Source organism: Daucus carota, chromosome 4, assembly GCF_001625215.2.
Source record: "Daucus carota subsp. sativus chromosome 4, DH1 v3.0, whole genome shotgun sequence".
NCBI lineage: Eukaryota > Viridiplantae > Streptophyta > Magnoliopsida > Apiales > Apiaceae > Daucus > Daucus carota.
Window position 1 is genome coordinate 10,473,237 of NC_030384.2, and position 20,451 is coordinate 10,493,687.

A 20,451-nucleotide genomic window follows, 5' to 3' on the forward strand; every position below is an offset into this window, starting at 1 on the left:
TTGAGCACTGTCAGAGGTTAAAGTTATCTCAGAGATTTGCTTGACTTCTGATTCTGCATTCTTTCTTCTTCTGGTCAATCCAGCTTCTTCTTCTTCTACTTGATCAGATACATCAGAAATTATATTAGCATCCTTTCTTAGCTTTATCATCCTCGGAGATGGAATCTCTGACACAATCTTGACAAAAGATTTCTTTTTCAAGGCTGGAACACCATCAACAGGTTTCTTTCCTTTATCCTTGGAATCAGTCTCAGGTTGAGCTTGAGACCTAGTTCTTGGTCTGTTGATATCAGCATAGTTCATCTCACTGATCACTATCCCTTTTTGTTTTGGTCTTGTCTGCTTCTGTGAGGGATCAGTGATTTTCTTCTGCTCACACTACACCATAAAAGGCTTATAGCAACGTGGAGAAACCATTGCCCAAAGTGCTATATATGTTGCAATAGGTTCTATAGCAACAAAAGTGCCAAATTTTGGCGTTGCATCTGACCGCGTTGCAATTGGTGGATTTAGCAACAAATATATCCCCATACAGCAATGAAATTATTTTATTGCAGTAAATCGATATAGCAACAAATGTTTGTCTACAGCAACGCATTCTTTGTATTGCATTAGCTTAATTTTGTTTCATTTGTATGACTTTAAGGCAACAAATATTAGACCAATTGCAATGAGTTTTAACCAAGATATAGCAATGATTTCACTCATATTGCAATATTTTTATACATTTTTTTGCAACAGATTTCGATGCAATAGCAACAAATTTTTTTAAAAAAATGAAAAGGTCATTGCTGCAAATACAAATAGCCAAGCATATAGCCACAAATATCAATTGTCAACAAATTTCAACTGTCAATTCAAAATTCTAATTAGCATCAAGTAGCCAACAATCCAAAAGCGGTACCATGACCGTGACAATATAGTCTTACAAACTCGTTCAAAATCTAAGTCACATACATAAATTAGCCATTAAGTCAAGGCATAATCTACACAAAAGAGTTAGTCTAGTTAGATTTAGGTAATTAAAATTATTAAGTTAAAAGAAGGTATTATGGAATCGACTTGGTGGTGCTTGAATAGTTGACTCCGAAGCCACCAGTTTCCTAGCACTGGGAGCTTCCCACTCATTTCCTTCTTCCTTCATTGTCTCTGCACTATAAGAAGGTCGCCATGGTTCCTATGAACATGTGATTCCAATTCATCTGTTTTAAACATTGGGGAGCAGCATATATCAAAATTCATGTAGCCCTTTAAATTGTCTCGATCTTCTGAACACGTTCTTCCTAAAAGTATCCTAAAACACAAAAGAAACATAAAAGCAAGTCAGTGTTTTCTTATAAGATTATATTAAAAAATAGAGAAGTGGTACAATAAAAAGAAGTGCCAATGTAATAATCCCTCTCCTCAGTTTAAATTAAGGTGGACGGGTGACCCTATACTGCAAGAAAAGAATTTTAGTACTAAACTATGTCACCGGATCCAATGACTATAAAGAGTAGAGAAATTAAAATCATGGTAAGTAGTTGAGTACTAACCCCCTTCTGGTCCAATTATGATTAGACCAGGAGATCCCAATTCAATGAAAGTTGACAAATTGATAACAGGGGATAGCCTCTTTAATCCTTATAGGCCAACTTAGCTCTGTGTCATATTTATCATAAGGAAGGAGTAACAAAAAATATCAAGATGTAATACTTAAATTGAGAATTTGGAAAAGGAGACTAACCTCACATATCAGGATACAATTGAACCAGTAAAAAGCAAATTCAAGAAAAAAGACCTTGCTCCTCCATGTGTCTTGAAACAGTATCTGTCAAAAGATTATAAACAATTCATTCATCATTTCCAAGCCAATAGTAAACCTAACTGACACTGAAGGTCTTGCTGCATTAATCTATATGCTAGATACTTGAAGTGCTCGCACTCATGATTTCCAATTTTAACACTTCACAATCCCTTAGAGAGTATTTTCTGAATTTTGATACGTGATGCGTCTCCTAAGAAGATGAATAATAATATTTATAATAATATATTATAAATATCAACAAAATCATCTAAACCCACAAAATTACAAAAATTAACTTGAAAATAAATTTTTATTAATAAGTAATAATCACTTCTTTTAAATTCTTTTTAAGTTACACCAAACAACTCAGTTGCGTCGTAATTTTAACAAAAATAAATTGCAACTCGGGTATTTTAAAAGAAGTCACATGCATCCAATCTAATCTACCTGTCTGTCCATGGCAAAGTACTCCAAGTTCATCTGCATTCAAAAGTTCATAGAAAAAAAAGTGCCAACTTTAGTTTCGAATGCTACTTTCCATATTTCAAACTCTAAAGACCATCAATATCAGACCATACTAAAAAACTAAATCATTTAGACTTGGGAAGTGAATAAGCTTGAGGGTAATTGACACTTCTCTTTTAAAGGTTGTATGAAATAAATCACATCCATAGAAGGCATAGGCTCCCTTCTCAGGAATAGATCTTCAACCACTGTGTAAAGAAGAAATAATTAGTGGCATTATGTAATCAATAGCATAATCAGACAAAAACAAAAAGCAATATTCGTGTATGATTGGCTTCAAAAAAGAAAGTGGAAAGACAACCTTGGATGGACTATCGAATCTGAAGAGCCGAGAAACTAATTACAAGGACTAGTAACAAAACACCACTGGAGAACAGAACCATTAATTGTAGAAAGCCATGCTTTGTATATTTTCTGTTTTAGTTAAATTTTCTGAATAATAAAAACTGATGACGAAAATGCATATTAATCAATATAAACTAAATAAATAAATCTTATTTTACTATATACAAATATATTGTCCGAAAAAACGTCATAAAGCAGATGAGCATCAAGCACCTACCCTTCTAGGCAGAGAAGCAAATGAAGTAGAATAATCAAGGTGGTATGATATGGCAGCATCCAAGGCTGTAACCAATGAGGCAGTGCTTGTCTCAAAATTTTCTTCCGTGGCCATTGCCACAAGCACAAATTCCGTGTCCTCTATAATTCTTCATGCTACATCTTGTCCAAAATGGAAATCCAGAGTGATTTTCATATGGAATCTAAAAAATTAGTTACAGCTCTTGAGATGCTAGACAAAAAGATTGACCCAAATTGGCTTCATAGCAGATTACAAAACTGTCAGGCACCAAATAAGTTTGTTTCTTGAAGAACCATTAAAATATATGGTCGAGAGAAGCAAAAGAAATATTCTGAAGAACTGAGAATAATTAAAAGTTACTTTCCAGAATCTTTCATAAGCATTAGCTTCTGCAATTTACAGAGAAGCATTCAAGTCTTTAAGAAAAATTTCCAAAAGCAAACATGCAAACTAGAAAGTACAACTACTATTCCTCAGCCTTCACCATATGCCAAAAACCTGGATCTCTCTTGGTATTTTTTTGATTCTCATTGGGAAAAGTATACGACTCAAGAAAAAACTGAAAACCTAAGACTATGCGTAGTATCATGACGTATGTGTTTTACCAATATATATAGAGAAGAACAAACAAAATAAGGAACTATAAAATGTGTGGTACCATCACAATAATATAGAAAAGAATAAATACTGCACACCCCATTTATACGGCATGATTAACAGAGAACATACTATTACAAAATCTTAATATATAAATATTTAGAGCACATATCAAATCTGAAGAAGTATAAAGCAAATATAGAGTGGAAAAGAAAGTGGCATACACATGATGAAGAAAAATATGGTCATTGTACCATACTTAAATTGAAATTATATTTATGGTAGAAACTACTAAAGCGAGATCAACTGATAGGCTGGAACCAGAAGATGACCAAAGCAAGACTACGTCTGGAAGGACGTACTAAAAGACCCTTGAACCAACAACACATTTAACCAAGTGACATCAGGTTGATGGTTTTATGTAAACTCATCCAGGGATACGTAGATATCAAAGAGGAAAGACATACCCACAAATGTTCCATCCAAACACAGAACACTAGGACAGCTCTCCAAATATGATCTAAACTCAGGTGCATATACCAGATACATATAAATTCTAAATCAGCAAACTACACAAACATGACCCAAATTAACAACAAATTAAAAGCCCTAGTTAACTCAAATATTCATAAATTAAATCTAAAAAAGAACAACGATATTTGAGTATATATAAACCTAATTAAAACATCTATTTACACTCACACTCGAGTTAAAAATTACATCTGCGGAAGAATATACCTTCTATAGGCTTCATTCTTTAAACTTTAATCTCCCAGCTTCAACCTATTTGTTCTTCTAGCTTGAAAGCCTAATTAACATATAAGAACACAAACATAACCATGTAATCGATTTAAAATTAACAACTAATTGACAAATAAACCCTAATTGAAACATTTAAAAGCAGATTTTAAAATCGATTTGGGGAAGAACATACCTTTTTCGATGATTGTTCTAGCTCTAGTATTCATCAGTTAAATCAATTTAATCTTGACTGTATTTCTCCGAGTTTGCGCCTCTTCATCGCCTTGGTGTAGAGCAGAGTGTTTTCTGCTTGGAGTCTTCAGTCTTGGACAATAATGCTGACTGGGGTAGAAAACCCGGTAAAAAACAAAAGGAAGCCCGCTTCATTTTAGAACCCGGGAATTTTTTGGGCCCAAAATTTTGAATCCTATTGTAACGGTCATACAAATTTGTTGCAAAAGATTAACGATTTTGTAAAAACTATACTCATTTGTAACATATTTTAAAAACATTGCAACAACTACAAGTCTATCAAAATTTGTTAAGAAATAGCAACGATTTATGAGCAAAATTCAGACTTGGCGTTGCTATAGCCCTTTTATGGTGTAGTGTCATCAGACTTTGTCTTGCTGATCTTCATCTTCTCAGCAGCTAGTCTTTCTTCCTCAAGTCTGATAGCTTCAATATCCATTCCTGGATTTTCCCTTTCAAATATCTTTTTAGCTACAGCTTCATCAATAGCTTGCAGAGAAGGAGATTTATAGAACAAGGTAGTGTCTTTACCTCTGAACTTCAGAGTTTGACAAAACTTCTGAGATTCAGGATCTCCAGCTTCAATTAATTTATCTGATTCAGAGATTAGACTTTCTTTCTTCTGTTCAACTTCAGAATTCACAACAGCAAGTTCTTTTGAGATTGTCTCAGACAGTCTGACTGCTTCATTTATGCTCTGAACTTAAGACATAGCAATCATTTCCAAAGACCTGTGCTTCTGTTGAGATTCTCTGAGTTTTTTAGAGTTTCCACCCTTATTACTCCTTTCCTTATCTTTGATTTGCAGCAGCTTTAACTGCTTGTCAGAGTCTGCAGTCTCCTTATTTCCATCTTCATCACCATCATCTAGTTTTTCCTTTGTTATTGGCTGGTCAGTTTTGCATTTGTCTTTAAGCACTTTCTCCCTCTTTTTGACATTATCAGAGTTAAGAGCTTGAACCAGCTGAGCTACAGAGGAGCTCAAGTCAGCCAGAGTATGTTGCATTGATCTTTGAGTAGCCTCAATAGAGGCAAGTCTGTCTTCCACAGATGGAGGTTGAGCTCTGCACATCCTCTGGAAATATGTTAATTGACAAACTTTTCTCTTTGCATGAACTGGAGTAAGAGTCTTGAGAGGAGAAGATTCTCTGACTGGTGACAGTGCTTGAACTGGAGAATCAACTCTTTCTGGTGTAGTTTCTCTGACTAGATCAGAGATTGAGACTGGAGTAACAGAAGTCCGAATGGGAACAGAGGTGACCTCTGTTGCATCATCATCATCATTATCATCAACAAAAATGCTCAGAGTATGAGATGCCAGAGCTTCTGTTGCTGCATCAGAGTTTGCATCTGTAGAAACCTCCTGAACATGAGCTGCAACATTGTCTTCAGGTTGGAGCAGAGAATCTTGAATCATTTTCAACATAGCCTCTGTTTGAGCATCTTCTGATTGAGCTTGATAATCAGGATTTGTGTTTGACATATGAATGTCAGCTGCAGATGTTTCAAGTGGCATTGCAGATAGAGGTTCAACCAATACTGGATCTGCGTTTGTGGTTGATCAGAGAATAAGATCAAGGCCTGGTTAGGATCTTCTGACTGAGGAGGCTCAACAGTCAGATCAGTTATACTTGTGGGCTTGACTTTCTTTCTCTGTTTCTTGACTGATGGAGGATGGTGAGGTTCTTCATCAGAATCAGAGTCTGAGATCTTCTGCAGAAATCTTCTTTTCCTAGGTGGAGGAGATGGTTTGGTTGGAGATTTTGAAGATCTAAGAACCCTCTTAGGTGAAGTTGTTGCAACTGGCCCTTTTTGGGAAGGACCAGAGGGTAAAGTTTGGTCAGATTTTACAACTTGCCCTTGTTAAGAAGGACCAGAGGTTGGGTTGGCATCTTGCTGAGCAGATGAGGAAGGAGGATGTGGTATATTCTCATCAGAAAATAAGGGTCCATACTTATCTGGCATGGCTACCCTCAACTTATCCTGAACTGTGACAGGAATAGCAAATACTGGTGCATTGGGTTTCTTGCTATCCTTTTTAATGAGGTCAGTGAAGGCACGTTTAGTTATTCTAAATGGCAACTCATTACCAGATTCAGGCATAGGAACATCAGGGAAGCAGTAAGAAAATATGAGCTGACAAAATCTAGCATAATAAACAACATTCATATTCTCTTGTCTCCTATCACCCATAAACCTTAAGATTGAAGTAGCAATATCAAATTTAAGATTGTGGATCAGAGAATACCCAATCTGTTGGCTGAAAGTAGGGATGGCATCAAAGTTGCTACATTTGTTGCCGAAGGCCCTGGTGATGCAGTCATAAAAGAAGCTCCACTCCTTGCAGAGATGTGGACGCTTGAGTTCCCCCATCTTATCTGTACTTGCTGAGTACCCAAAGAAGATCATCATGTTTCTCAGAGTTTAAGTGGGTACTGAAGAATCGAACTTGTTGTGTTCAGGAAGATGAAGAGCCTTCCTGACAGTTGCTGGTGAGACAAAGTATTCTTGATCCTCATAATCACAGGTCAAGGATGGAGAGCCATGATCACCCCCATCATCATATCTGGCCGTCCTCCAGAATGTGAGGACTTGTGATGGAGAGATTGACTCCGGCTGAGTCAGAGTATACATAAGCTCACTGTGAGCCAAGAAATCCTGAATAAGATGAAACTCCTTGGGGGCTTCATCATTGTCGAGGATGGCAGCATAGTTATTGGTCACAAACTTTGCCCCATCAAACTCAAACGTTGTTGTCGACATGATTCTGAAAAAAAAAATTAAGGGTTTAAAGAGTGCAGGTAAGGTGTTTGATGATTTGCTTAAGAGAGAATCAAGAGTAGAGAATGAGAGAGAGAAGGGCAGTAAAAGTCGTGTGTAAAAAGTGAAAAACTTTTTAAAACAGATATATATATGTATATACACGATTTACTGACTGAAAGTGGTAGTGGGACACATGGCAGATGACTAACGGTAACAAAGAGAGTAGTGGAGCGGTAATTATTAGTGTGGCATGTGAATCGTGCAATGGTGTAACAATTTCCGAGAAAACACAATAATTTACCATGTTTTTCTCCACTCAGGAATTCAAATGGATTTTGTACCGTTTGACAATTAAAACTGATATTTATTCGACCAAATATTATTTAATTAAACTCCGAAGTCGATCAGAGATTGACTTGACCAGAGTTTAAACAAATATCAGATTATGTGACAAACCAAGTGTTGACATAAAATATTGTACTGATGAGTAATAGCAATATAAAGTCTTGTCAACAATTTTTCCTCAGAGTTTACAAACAACTATTTGAATTTAGTCAAAAGTCACTCGTTGTCACAAAATTTGTTAATCACAAATATGGAGTGCAAAGTGTGTGTTGACATGATTCCAGCATTGTCACAGAGATTGACAAAGTTCTGAAGAACATTAGAATGAAACAGATTGTCAGAATATACTTTAAACACTTCATAAGCCGAGTTGACTACAATATGAATCAGAGTTTAAATTTTCTTCTCTATACTAAGTCACTAATCTTTTGAATGGAAACTTCTCAGGGTAAGTGAGTTATAACCTTCATCAGATTATTACTTCTCAGTGTATTTCTCCAGTAATCAGAGAATGCAAAAAGTCCCCAAGAAAAATAAGATTTTTCTAATGCATTTTGCTTAATACCAGCAGTGCACTTGGGTCATTCCTTTCACAGATTATCTAAGATCTCAAAGGAGTACCTGAGAATATATATATATATATATATATATATATATATATATATTAAGAGAAGAAATAAACTTTGTTGATCCATATTTAAGATACATTTAACTCTGAGCTCATAAAGGGAGTAAAACAAATTCTACACTGATTACATATCTAATATTTAAGAAGTAAGGCAGTCTAAGTGGCAGATTTAGATCATGTTCGGTGTTAAGTATTTCCACATATGTAATGTCACAAATATCAGACTTTAGAGATGTTCATGACTCAATTCAAGAATTTGCAACAAATTCTTCACAGGAATGCCACTTATCAGTGAAAATTTCATGTAATCAGAGTTTGTCAGGTCAGAGTATAAATATCAGTGTTTGTCATATCAGAGCACAATCATCAGAGCTTGAATCAGAGAATAACAGATGCAGTTATAAAACATGTTCGTGATAGCAATTAACAACAGATACATTCTAATGTAATATAGTAGAGTTTAGAGAGGACCAGAGATCATCCCTAATTCGTTTACAAGTCTTGTAAATGTTGCTTCAGCCAAGGGCTTGGTGAAGATATCTGCTAACTGCTGATCTGTAGGGACAAAGTGAAGTTCCACTGTCCCTTCCATCACATGTTCTCTGATGAAATGATATCTGATGCTGATGTGCTTGGTCATAGAATGCTGTACTGGATTTCCTGTCATGGCAATAGCACTTTGGTTATCACAATAAATAGGGATTTGTGTGAGAGATAACCTATAATCCAACAGTTGATTTTTCATCCATAAAATCTGAGCACAGCAGCTTCCTGCAGCAATATACTGTGCCTCTGCAGTAGATGTGGAGATAGATTTTTGTTTCTTACTGAACCAAGACACTAATCTGCCTCCAAGAAATTGACAGCTCCCACTTGTGCTTTTCCTGTCTATTTTGCATCCAGCAAAATCTGCATCAGAATAACCAATCAGTGTAAAATCTGATTCTCTGGGATACCGGAGTCCCATCTCAACTGTTCCCTTGAGATATTTGAAAATCCTTTTGACTGCTACTAGATGTGGTTCTCTTGGTAGCAAACATGATATCAGGTCTACTGGCAGTCAGATATAGAAGTGAGCCTATCATACCTCTGTAGTTAGTAATTTCTACTGATGCTCCAGTATCTTTATCTAACTTAGTGGGTGTTGCCATGGGAGTGGTAGCAGCTGAGCTATCCTGCATACCAAATTTCTTTAGCAGATTTTTAGTATACTTAGACTGATTGATAAAGATGCCATCATCAGTCTGCTTGACTTGTAGTCCCAGAAAATAGCTCATCTCTCCCATCATGCTCATCTGATATCTAGACTGCATAAGCTTTGAAAATCTTTCACAGAGTTTAGGATTAGTAGAACCAAAAATGATATCATCCACATAAACTTGAACTAAAAGCAGGTCATTACCATGGTTGAGATAAAACAGAGTTTTGTCAATTGTACCTCTGTTGAAACCACTGTCCAAAAGAAATTGAGCCAGAGTTTCATACCATGCTCTTGGTGCTTGCTTTAGTCCATAGAGTGCCTTGTCAAGTCTGTATACATGATCTGGGAATTTAGTCTATAAAACTTGGAGGTTGTTCAACATACACTTCTTCCTCCAGCTCCCCATTGAGAAATGCACTCTTCACATCCATCTGAAAAACTTTTAATTTCTTGTGTGCAGCATAGGCCAAGAAAATTCTGATGGCTTCTAATCTGGCAACTGGAGCAAAGGTCTCATCATAGTCAATTCCTTCATGTTGAGAATATCCCTTAGCCACCAGTTTTGCTTTATTTCTGGTGATTATGTCATCACTGTCTGTCTTGTTTCTGAACACCCATTTGGTACCAACTATTGATTTGTTCTTTGGTCTTGGTACTAATGTCCAGACTTTGTTGCTTTCAAATTCATTTAGCTCTTCTTGCATTGTTGTTACCCAGTCAGCATCCTGAAGAGCCTCTTCCACTTTCTTAGGTTCTGTCTGAGATAGAAATAAATGAAATAGGCATTCATTTGCTGTTGCAGTTCTGGTTTGTACTCCAGCATCTGGATCTCTAATAATTAGATCTGGTGTGTGAGACTTTGTCGTGGCAGTTGATTTCTGGAATTTGATCCTCCCCCATGATCCATGCTGTTTCCAGTGTCAGTCTGATTCTCTGATGCTTCTCCCCCATGATTCATGATATCTTCATGAGCATTCTGAGTTTCTGATGTTCCCCCTGAAGATGTAGTCGCATGATTTTCTGATGTAGAATTATCAGATTTTGATGAATCAGTATCAGAGTTTGCGTTTTCTGCTGAGTCTTCATTATTTTCATCCAGATGTTCATTGTGAAAATGCTCCCCCTCAACATGTGCTTTAGGTTGTTGAGTTGGAGTGACATACTCTGATATGATCTCAGAATCAGAGTTTATTGAGTCAGAGAATGCATCTTCATCTTCAAATCTCAGTTGCTCATGTTCATCAAAATCTTCCATCCCAGTTATTTTCTTATCATCAAAGGAGACATGGATGGATTCCATGACTACTCTTGTTCTCAGATTGTAAACTCTGAAGGCTTTTGTTGACAGAGGATAGCCAACAAATATTCCTTCATCAGCTTTTAAGTCAAATTTGGTCAACTGTTCAGGATGACTTTTGAGAACAAAGCATTTGCACCCAAATATATGGAAGTATTTGAGATTTGGTTTTCTGCCTTTGACCATCTCAAATGGTGTTTTCCCATGCCTATTTATCAGAGTTGCATTCTGTGTGAAGCAAGCAGTTTGCACAGCTTCAGCCCAGAAGTAAGTTGGCAATTTTGCTTCCTCTAGCATGGTTCTAGCAGCTTCAATCAGAGTTCTGTTCTTTCTTTCTACAACACCATTTTGCTGAGGTGTTCCAGGTGCTGAAAATTCCTGCTTAATTCCATTTGCTTTACAGAACTCTTCCATCTTAGAATTCTTGAACTCAGTGCCATTATCACTCCTGATGATCTTTACTGCATCTTTAGAAATTTTGTCCAGTTGCTTGACATGTTCAATTAGAAGAGAAGATGTCTCATCCTTGCTGTGTAGAAAATATACCCATGTATATCTGGTAAATTCATCAACAATGACCAGAGTATATCTTTTCTTTGCAATGGACATTATATTTACTGGTGCAAAAAGATCAACATGAAGCAGATGATAAGGCTCAAGAATTGAGGACTCAGTTTTACTTTCGAATGAGGATTTCCTCTGTTTTGCTTTCTGGCAGGAGTCACAAAGACCATCTGGTGTAAAAACTGATTTGGGTAGTCCTCTTACAAGATCTTTCTTCACCAATTCATTTATGTTGTTGAAGTTCAGGTGAGAAAGTTTCTTGTGCTAGTTCCAGCTTTCTTCAATACTGGCTCTGCCAAGTAGGCAGATTGCAGAGCTTTCAGAGTTTAAAGAGAGCTTGGCTTCATAGATATTTCCATGTCTATATCCCTTCAGAACAACTTTCCCAGTGCTTTTGCTAATGACTTCACAGTGTTCTTCAAAGAAATCAACATGATATCCTCTATCACAGATTTGACTTATGCTGAGCAGATTGTGCTTAAGTCCTAAGACCAGAGCTACAGATTGAATGATGACATTTCCAAGATTGATATTGCCATATCCCAAAGTTTTCCCTATGTTGCCATCTCCATAAGAAACATTTGGGCCAGCCTTCTCCACAAAGTCTGATAGCAGGGCTTTATTTCCTGTCATATGTCCTGAGCATCCACTGTCCAGAACTAGGATGTTTTTCCTGTTGCCCTGCAATCACATACACAACTAATGATTAGTTGTAAGGACCCAGACTTGCTTGGATCCTTTGTTCTTGTTAAGTTTGTTAACACTAGCAGCGGAAGATTTATCAGAGTTTAAATCAGAGTTTATGCTAACAGACTTTTTAACAGAGTTTAAACCAGGAGAATCAATCTTTTTCGTCAAAGAAGGTTTCAATTCATTATAATCATAGTATAAACTATGATATTCCTTACAAGTGTTGATGGAATGCCATAAACTACCACAATGAAAACAAGGATTTTCTGGTCTAAATCTACTATTCCTAGTCTTAACTTCTGATTTGGGAGACATGGAATTTATGTCCTTATTCTTCCTGCAAAAAGAAGCAAGATGATTACGATTTCCACAGTTATGATAAGTTTTCCTAGGAGCATAAGGAATAGGCATATAATTATTGCTTTTGTTTATTCCTACCTTTCCATTTCTGTTTTTCCTAGGTTCCTTAATCCTGTTTTCTTGTTTGACTTCCTTAAGCTTATGCTTGAGCTGTTTTTGAGTCATTAAACCTATGTTGACCTGTTTTGGTTTATCAATCTTTGATTTGTCCTGAGTTTTTGATTCTGCAACAAATCTAACTGGTGCAACTTTGGTTCTATCAATCTTAACAGTCTCATGTTTAAATGACTCAGCTTCATTCTTATCAGTATATCCTAGTCCTTTCTTCCAATTTCCACTTTCTAAGATATTCTGAGTGGTTTTACCTGAGTTAGTCCATGTTCTGATTATCTCTCTTTCTTTAACAAGTTCTGATTCAAGAGAGGCAGTTTTCTTTAAGAGTTCATTCTTAATGAAAACAGAATCAACTCTTTCTTTCTGAAATTCTAGCATCTGAACAAGTTCTTTCTCAAGATGTTCATTCCTTTTCTTAATATCTAAGATTTCAGATTTTAATCTCTCATTTTCTAAAGTTAAGAAACGGTCTTAACTCAGTTATATCTTCGGTATCAAAAGCAAGAGTAGAATGAGGTACCTTAGATTCAACAGCCTCAGTGTTGTTGTCTGTGTTTGCCATCAAGGCATAGTTGACCTCTTCCTCAGAATCTGATGAGTCTGCCCAGCTCCCTTTCTTGGTAATGAAAGCTTGTCCCTTTTCATTCTTGGCTTTCTTGCACTCAGTTGCAAAATGACCTTTCTCACCACAATTGAAGCAGGTATACTTAGACTTATCAGTTTTTCCAGATTTTTCTTCTTTGCCTTCATTCTTTTTGAAGACCTTCTTGTAGTTTCTGTCTTTCGTTGAGAACTTCTTTCCTTTATTGAAGTTCTTGTAAGCCATCTTCTTGAAACTTTTAACCATCAATGCTGCCAGCTGCATCATTTCAGTATCACTGTCCTCAGAGTCTGAAGGCATATCAGAGTCTGAGTCATTATCAGAGTTTAATGACTCAGTATCAGACTTTGTGACATGTGCTTTTCCCTTGTTTTTTGCAGCTGTTTCTCCTTGAACTTTTAGAGCAACTGGTTTGGGTTTCCCTCCATGTCATTTGCTCCTTTGTTCCATCTCAAGTTCATAGGTTTTGAATCTCCCAAAGATATCATCCAGAGACATCTCTTCAAGATCATGATCATCTCTTATAGTGGTTAATTTAAAATCCCACTTTTCAGGAAGAGCAAGTAGGAATTTGAGATTTGAGTCTTCCAAGTCATATTCTTTATCCACTAGAGATAAATCATTTAGCAGCTTGACAAACCTGTCATAAAGATCAGTCAATGATTCACTAGTTTTTGAATCAAAGTGTTCATACTCTTGAGTAAGTATGGTCCTTCTGTTCTTCTTGATGGCTTTGGTTCCTTGACATCTGATTTCCAAAGCATCCCATATTTCTTTTGCAGTTTTGCATCCAATCACCCTATTAGACATAGCATTGTATAGAGCACTGTGCAACAAGTACTTCACTTTTGCATCCTTACTGATTGATGAGATGTCCTCAGGAGTATAGTCCTTCTTTTCTTTGGGAATCATCTTCTGGGGTTCATCTCCAACTGGAACAGAGAGCTTTGTTGGCATGTGTGGACCATCATAAATCCTATCCAGGTATTCTGGATCTGTGGCCTCCAGAAACATAACCATCTTAACTTTCCAGACAGGATATTCAGATGCCCTGAGGACCGGAACCCTAATTGACTCATATCTACTGTTTGAAGTTTGTGATTTTTCAGACATGATTGTGTGATTAAGATCTCACTGTAGGTATATCAACAAACCTGGCTCTAATACCACTTGTTAGGCCGATTAAACTATGAATATAGTAAACACAATCAATATTCGAACACTCAAATAAGAGAATAAACCAAGTAAACTCTTATTCACAAAGCACAGTAGGTTACAAATACTCTCTTAGTGATTTATAGCTTATCACTAAGAGCTGCTGGGTTACAAGAATAATATCTTCGATAATTTAACTCATATAGAGTAAACCCTAAGTTGTGTTTATATACACAGTTACATGATATCTACTGATTGATTTACAATTATCTGCTTCCTAAAATAATCTAATCAGTAGCTATCCTTCTGCTGTCCTGATCTGCACAATCTTCCTTGATCTTTATCTTCCTTGTTTATCCAGATCTACTCTTGAAAATCAGCCGCTTGCAAACTCTGATCTTCGCTAAACTCTGATCCAGCTGGCAATCGTTAAACTCTGATTTCCAGTTAAACTCTGATATTTGCTTCTGCACACTAAACAAGTTAGACACCTGTGACATCATAAAATATGTAACACTTCTTGAATACACGGTTCATCAAATCCATGAAGGCGGCTGGCGCGTTTGTCAATCCGAATGTCATAACTAAAAACTCGTAATGTCCGTATCGAGTTCTGAAAGTGGTCTTTGGGATGTCTTCCGGCTTAATCTTCAATTGATGACATCCCGAACGCGAGTCAACCTTCGAGAAGTAAGTTGCTCCTTTAAGTTGATCAAATAAGTCGTCGATACGAGGCAAAGGATACCTATTCATGATTATCAACTTGTTCAGTTCTCTATAGTCGATGCACAATCTCATACTTCCGTATTTCTTCTTTGCAAACAGAACTGGAGCTCCCCACGGGGATACACTCGGCCTTATAACTCCTTTATCTAACAACTCTTGTAATTTCTTGGCCAATTCCTTCATTTCTGCCGGTGCCATTCGATACGGTTGCTTTGAAACTGGTTCCGTGCCGGGTGCTAAGTCGATAGAAAACTCAATTTGACGGTCAGGCGACAATCCAGGAAGATCGTCAGGAAATACATCAAGAAACTCGTTAACTATCGGAATACTTTCTATATTCGGCGTCTCTTTAGATCTATCAATTACATGAGCCAAATAACCTTCACAACCTTGTCTTAACAACTTCTTAGCCTGAATCATCGTCAAATGTGTTAACTTGTTTCTGCCCTTTAAAGTCTACTTTCTTTCCCAGTGGAGACTTAAGAATTATCTTCTTCTTCTTACAATCTATTTGAGCACCATTTTCTGCTAACCTATCTGTACCTAATATAACATCAAATTCTCCTAATCGAAAAGGTATAAGTGAAGCTGGAAAACTAACACCAGAAATCTCTATTGTACATCGGGGGCAAATACTTCTACCAGAAACTTGCTCTTGATTAGCAACAATGATAGATAAGGGTTCAACTAACGGTTCAATTTCACAATTCAACTTGCCAACAAAAGTTTCAGATATGAAAGATCTAGTAGCTCCGGAATCAAATAGAACTTTAGCATGGATGTTGTTGACAGAAAGCGTACCCTCCACAACCTCAGAACTCTGAACAACATCTTTGACATTCATGTTGAATGTCCTTACTTGAGCCGGATAAGCGGGATGGAAAACAGGAGTTGCAGACTCAAAGACTTGAGTAGAAGGTAGTTGTAGAGTCGGAACAGAAGATATCATTCCTTGATTGTAAGGGGTAGCTGCCAATTGCATCAACTTGCTGGTTCCAGAAGCTTTACAATCTCTTGACATGTGACCGGTCTTTCCACACTTGAAACATGTAACAGAAGGCTTCGGGTTTTGGCACTCGTTCGCATAATGACCCTTCGAGTTGCACTTGAAACAGACAATATCAACCTTATTACAATTACCCGTGTGTTTCTTGTTGCAGAACTTACATTCTAAAGTTGCTTGTTGACTCCTTTGACCACTTAGTCCTTGAATCTTTTTCGGGTTCCTATTATCACCTTTCTTAAAACCTCGGGAACCTCCTTGATTCTGAAATCCAAACTTCTTGAAATTCTTCCCACTTTGGCTCCCTTGAGCCGAACCTTCACATCTATTCCCAAACATTCTTTTCTTGCCTTCCTTCCCTTTCTGATTCTGATCACTTTCTCCTTCAATCACCATTGCCTTCTGGACCACCTCAACATATGTGGCCAATTCAAAAGCGGCCACTCTGCTTCGTAGCCAAGGCTTTAATCCTTGTTGAAATCTCTTCGCTCTTTTCTCGTCCGTGTCAACATAATCTCCCACGAACCTTGCCAATTCTGTAAATTTCTTCTCGTACTCTCCAACAGTCATTCCTTCTTGCTTCAATTCAAAGAACTTCAACTCCATTTGAGTTGCATATACCTTGGAAAATACTTGTCCAAGAAAATCAACTTAAATCTATCCCAAGCAATAACCAATAGTTCGCTTCCTCTTTCAGAAATTAAGACGCATACTCAACCTTCTTCTCATCGGTTACAACAGCTAGTGTGAAAGCTTTCTCCATCTCCTTGAGCCAAGATTGAGCTTCAACAGGGTCTTGAGTTCCTCGGAACTTGGGTGGTTTCACAGCTTGAAAAGTTTTGAAGGTAGTAGGTGTTGGTGGAGGTGTTTGTTGTTGTTGCTGGAGTTGTTGAAGAAGTTGTTGTTGTTGAGCAAGGGTAACAGATTGTTGGTGAAGAAGTTGCATAAGTTGAGCCAAGTTTGGTGGTTCTTCGGGATTCTCATTGTTGGTGTTGCGGGCTCTTCGAGGAGGCATGATTCTGAATGTAGACAAGAAAAGCTTATACACAATTCAATATATTCATACAAGTTATAACAAGGGTCAATATTAGGTACCAAGGTATTATTCAAGGGTTATTCACAATGTAAAGGTCTATTATTGTTATTATGGCATGATGGTATATGTGTGTGTATCCTTAGAGTCTAAGGTATCATATCACAAGGGTATAATTATTCGGTCAAGGTCATATTTATGGTATATTGGAAAAGTGTAAACATGATCAAGTTCTAAGGGGTTAACATGGAAAAATTCAATCTAAGCATGGCATATAAAATGGCAATATGATGCCAAAGAGATAAAGATAGTCAAAGTGTGAATATTAAACATTAATTCAAATGATAAGTAAGGAATTAGTACGAACGGAAATAAAGTGCGAATAAGTCTTCCTGAAACAATCTGGGGTACAAAGTACGAAATTGAAAGTCAAAGTACGGATAGCATAATAACGGAAATAAATAGACTAAGGGATAGTCTAGGTGGATGATGATAATGCTGGAGAAGCTGGCGGAGTGGCAACGGGTTCACGGAGCTGCTAATCACACGGCGGAGCTCGTCGGTAATGGCGGTCAAAGTGATGCGGCTCTCACGCTCGCGATAGGGTGGAATAGCTGCCAAGCGGTCCTCGGCCATACGGATGATCTTCTCGACCCTAGCAATCAAACATGTACGGTTGCTTTCATCATCAAAGTCCTCGCGGTACAGCTGGTCAATCCAGTGCTGGAGAATCATGTTCTCACCCTCGAGTCGGTCGGTAAGCCTCACCATCTGCTCATAAACCGGGAATGGTACAGTAGTCGGAAATCCGGGAGTCGATGAAGACGATGCCTGCCAACAGTTATATATATATATCTATACGCGGTTATAGTAAAAAGGGTGAGAAAACCTAAAAGATTGTAACGCCCCAAGTCCCAAATGATCTAAGTTCATCTTAACCTCTAAATCCTATCTTATGTTCATTTATCCTATGTTGTTTAGTGACTCAAACCTGGCTCTAATACCAACTGTGACGGACCCACAATAATAACCGACTAAGCATGCATAATATGATGAATAATTAAACTATAGAATTATAAAATATTAGAACTACGAGTCTAAATCCACAACCCCGGAATCACCAGGAATGAGTATGAACAACATCTAAAGTCATTACAACCCAAAATAAATTCTAAGTCATTTAACAAAGGTGTTCTCAAGGTTTAAGTGATCTTTCTAAAATAAGAGAATGTTATTAAGCTCAGGGTTCCAAAAGAGATAATTCAGTTCAATGTGGGGTATCAAGTTATCATTATGCATCAAGGGACTATTAGAAGTTATACATATGGGTCAAAAGGTTAATTCATGTATAGAATGATACTATCTAACTTCAAGGTTTGATAATAGGGTAGTGATGGCGTTTATGGAGATCTATATTAGCACTAGTCATGCATTCACAAGGTATTCAACCAATAAGAAAGTATAAAGATAAGTTGAGAGTTCCACTTGCCTGGACTAAGCTTACTGATCACTTGCACAGATTCTTCTAGAGGTTCTTTGCATGGCCTCCAACTTGCACCTATAATTAATAGTATCCTCGTCACCACAATACTAACTACCCTTTCGTGTGTGTGTACATATATATATATATATATATATATATATATATATATATATATATACACACACACATATATAAATATATACACTTAAGCTTAACTAATAACAAGTCACATATTCATCAAGTAATGCACATAACAAGTAAGGCATGGCATTTTATTACTTAGTTATTATCACTTAATAGTCTCTAATTATACCTAAGTCACTTAAGCAATTAGTCAAGTAACACATAAGGTCTAAGACTAATACTCTCTAATTATACTTTACTGACCTCAACTCTACCAAATAAGAGTAAGGCACACTTGTGCTCCACCTCACAAGACTCACTAATGAAATGCATCCTAATTGACTCACTAGAATGCTTACCTTGGCAACACTTGTGTGCCTTGGCAAAGATGGTGCATCTATACTAAGTGCATTGTCCTAAACTAACTTGCACTATCTTATATTACTTAAAACTAACTCATGGACTCAATATGAGGTCAAGGCCTCACTGATGACATACTCATATGCAATGTGTTCGAACTTGGTTCTAAAATGTGACTCTCTAGGTGACACTTGTGTATTTTAGTGGAAATGAGGCATCTCCACTTAAGGCATTCACTCTAATTTAATTTCTACAGGTTGATATGATCCTAAACTAGGATAATTCTCAAATGCCTCGCAAATTTCACTTAATAATTAATTAACAATTAATTAATTAATTATTAATTCGAATTAATAAATAATCACGAATTAAAATTTAAATAAATTTTTAGTGGCCAAAAATTCAAAATCCAACCAATCAAAACACCCATTTAATCCAAAAGCTCCAAAAATTCCAATTAATACCTCAAAATCAGTTCAAGGGTTTCGTTTACTTCTCTTCAAAATCCACACAAAAAATCAAACGATCATAAGCTTATGAACACACGGAGTCTACACACAATCAGTTCGAATAATCTCTAGTTTACCAGCAAAATCAGTTCAAAAATCTGGTGAAATTGGGTTCGGGATTGGGGAAAAATTGGGCAGAGTAATGGCCTAATTTTACTTGATAAAATCGAACGAAAGTAACCAGCAAATTTTGAGAAAACTTGATAAACCGATCAGCAATGGCAGGTGTGTATGTAGGTGCGATGTGTGTGTGTATAAAAGTGAAGAAGATGAAGATGGAACTGACAAGACAACATAAGAGATTGTCTTGCTGGTTCAAAATCGGTAAGACAATCCGCAAGATTGTCTTGCCGAGCTTTTAAAAGGCAGGTGTAACCTTTTTGCTCGGCAAGACAATCAACAGAATTGTCTTGCCGAGGAAAATCGTGGAGTATGAGAGAAGCCGTGCATAACTCGGTAAGACAATCGAGTAGATTGTCTTGCCGAGTGAATTAATTAGCCGAAATAAAACAAAATACTCGGGAAGACAATCTTAAGGATTTTCTTGCCGAATTTTAAAACTAAAGACAAAAGAAAATAATATATTATATTATGGTTTTTGATTTATTTGAAAATAAAACATTTTGCACATAAAATCAAAAATATAATAAAAAAGAATATAATACATTAAACATATATTTTGTAAAACTCAACTTTAATTAAATATAAATACTTATGAATTTAACTTTAATTCATTAAAATGAATTAACTTAAATTCAAATATTTATGCTTAATTAATTTTGAAAAATACAAAATAAATACAAATAATTATCTAAATACTTAGAGAATAATACATGAGAGTGCACAGGCATTTAAAAAAGTACAGATCAATATATAAAAATGCATAATTACACAGAAATTATCAAATAATTTACTGACAATTATATAAAATTTAATAAAATAGATATAATTACACAGAAAATTCACAGAATTATATAAAAACATATATAAAATATATACAATGAGAATCATG

At 36.4% G+C, this 20,451-nt stretch overlaps 1 protein-coding gene and 1 long non-coding RNA gene across 5 annotated transcripts; both read right to left on the reverse strand.

Annotated features, from left to right (window-relative positions):
• Nucleotides 1-826: 826 nt before the first annotated feature.
• On the reverse strand, nucleotides 827-4,590 carry LOC135152406 (uncharacterized). Of its 4 annotated transcripts, XR_010291520.1 has the most exons (7): nucleotides 4,426-4,582; nucleotides 4,230-4,299; nucleotides 2,874-3,075; nucleotides 2,234-2,499; nucleotides 1,727-1,810; nucleotides 1,536-1,641; nucleotides 827-1,294 (listed from the first exon to the last, which is right to left on the reverse strand). It is a non-coding gene; the product is annotated as an uncharacterized LOC135152406 (long non-coding RNA). The 4 variants fall into 4 exon arrangements; XR_010291521.1 differs by having other exon boundaries at nucleotides 2,234-3,028; nucleotides 4,426-4,589; XR_010291519.1 differs by having other exon boundaries at nucleotides 2,234-3,075; nucleotides 4,426-4,588.
• A 10,744-nt stretch (nucleotides 4,591-15,334) lies between these two features.
• Nucleotides 15,335-16,327, reverse strand: LOC135152168 (uncharacterized). The gene has a single exon (XM_064092001.1). The coding sequence runs from the start codon at nucleotides 16,325-16,327 to the stop codon at nucleotides 15,335-15,337; it is 993 nt and encodes a 330-aa protein (XP_063948071.1).
• Between the last annotated feature and the right edge of the window lie 4,124 nt (nucleotides 16,328-20,451).

Bases quoted from the DNA above. Each gene is read 5' to 3' on its own strand.
- LOC135152168 (XM_064092001.1), bottom strand. From the start codon at position 16,327: ATGGTGATTGAAGGAGAAAGTGATCAGAATCAGAAAGGGAAGGAAGGC.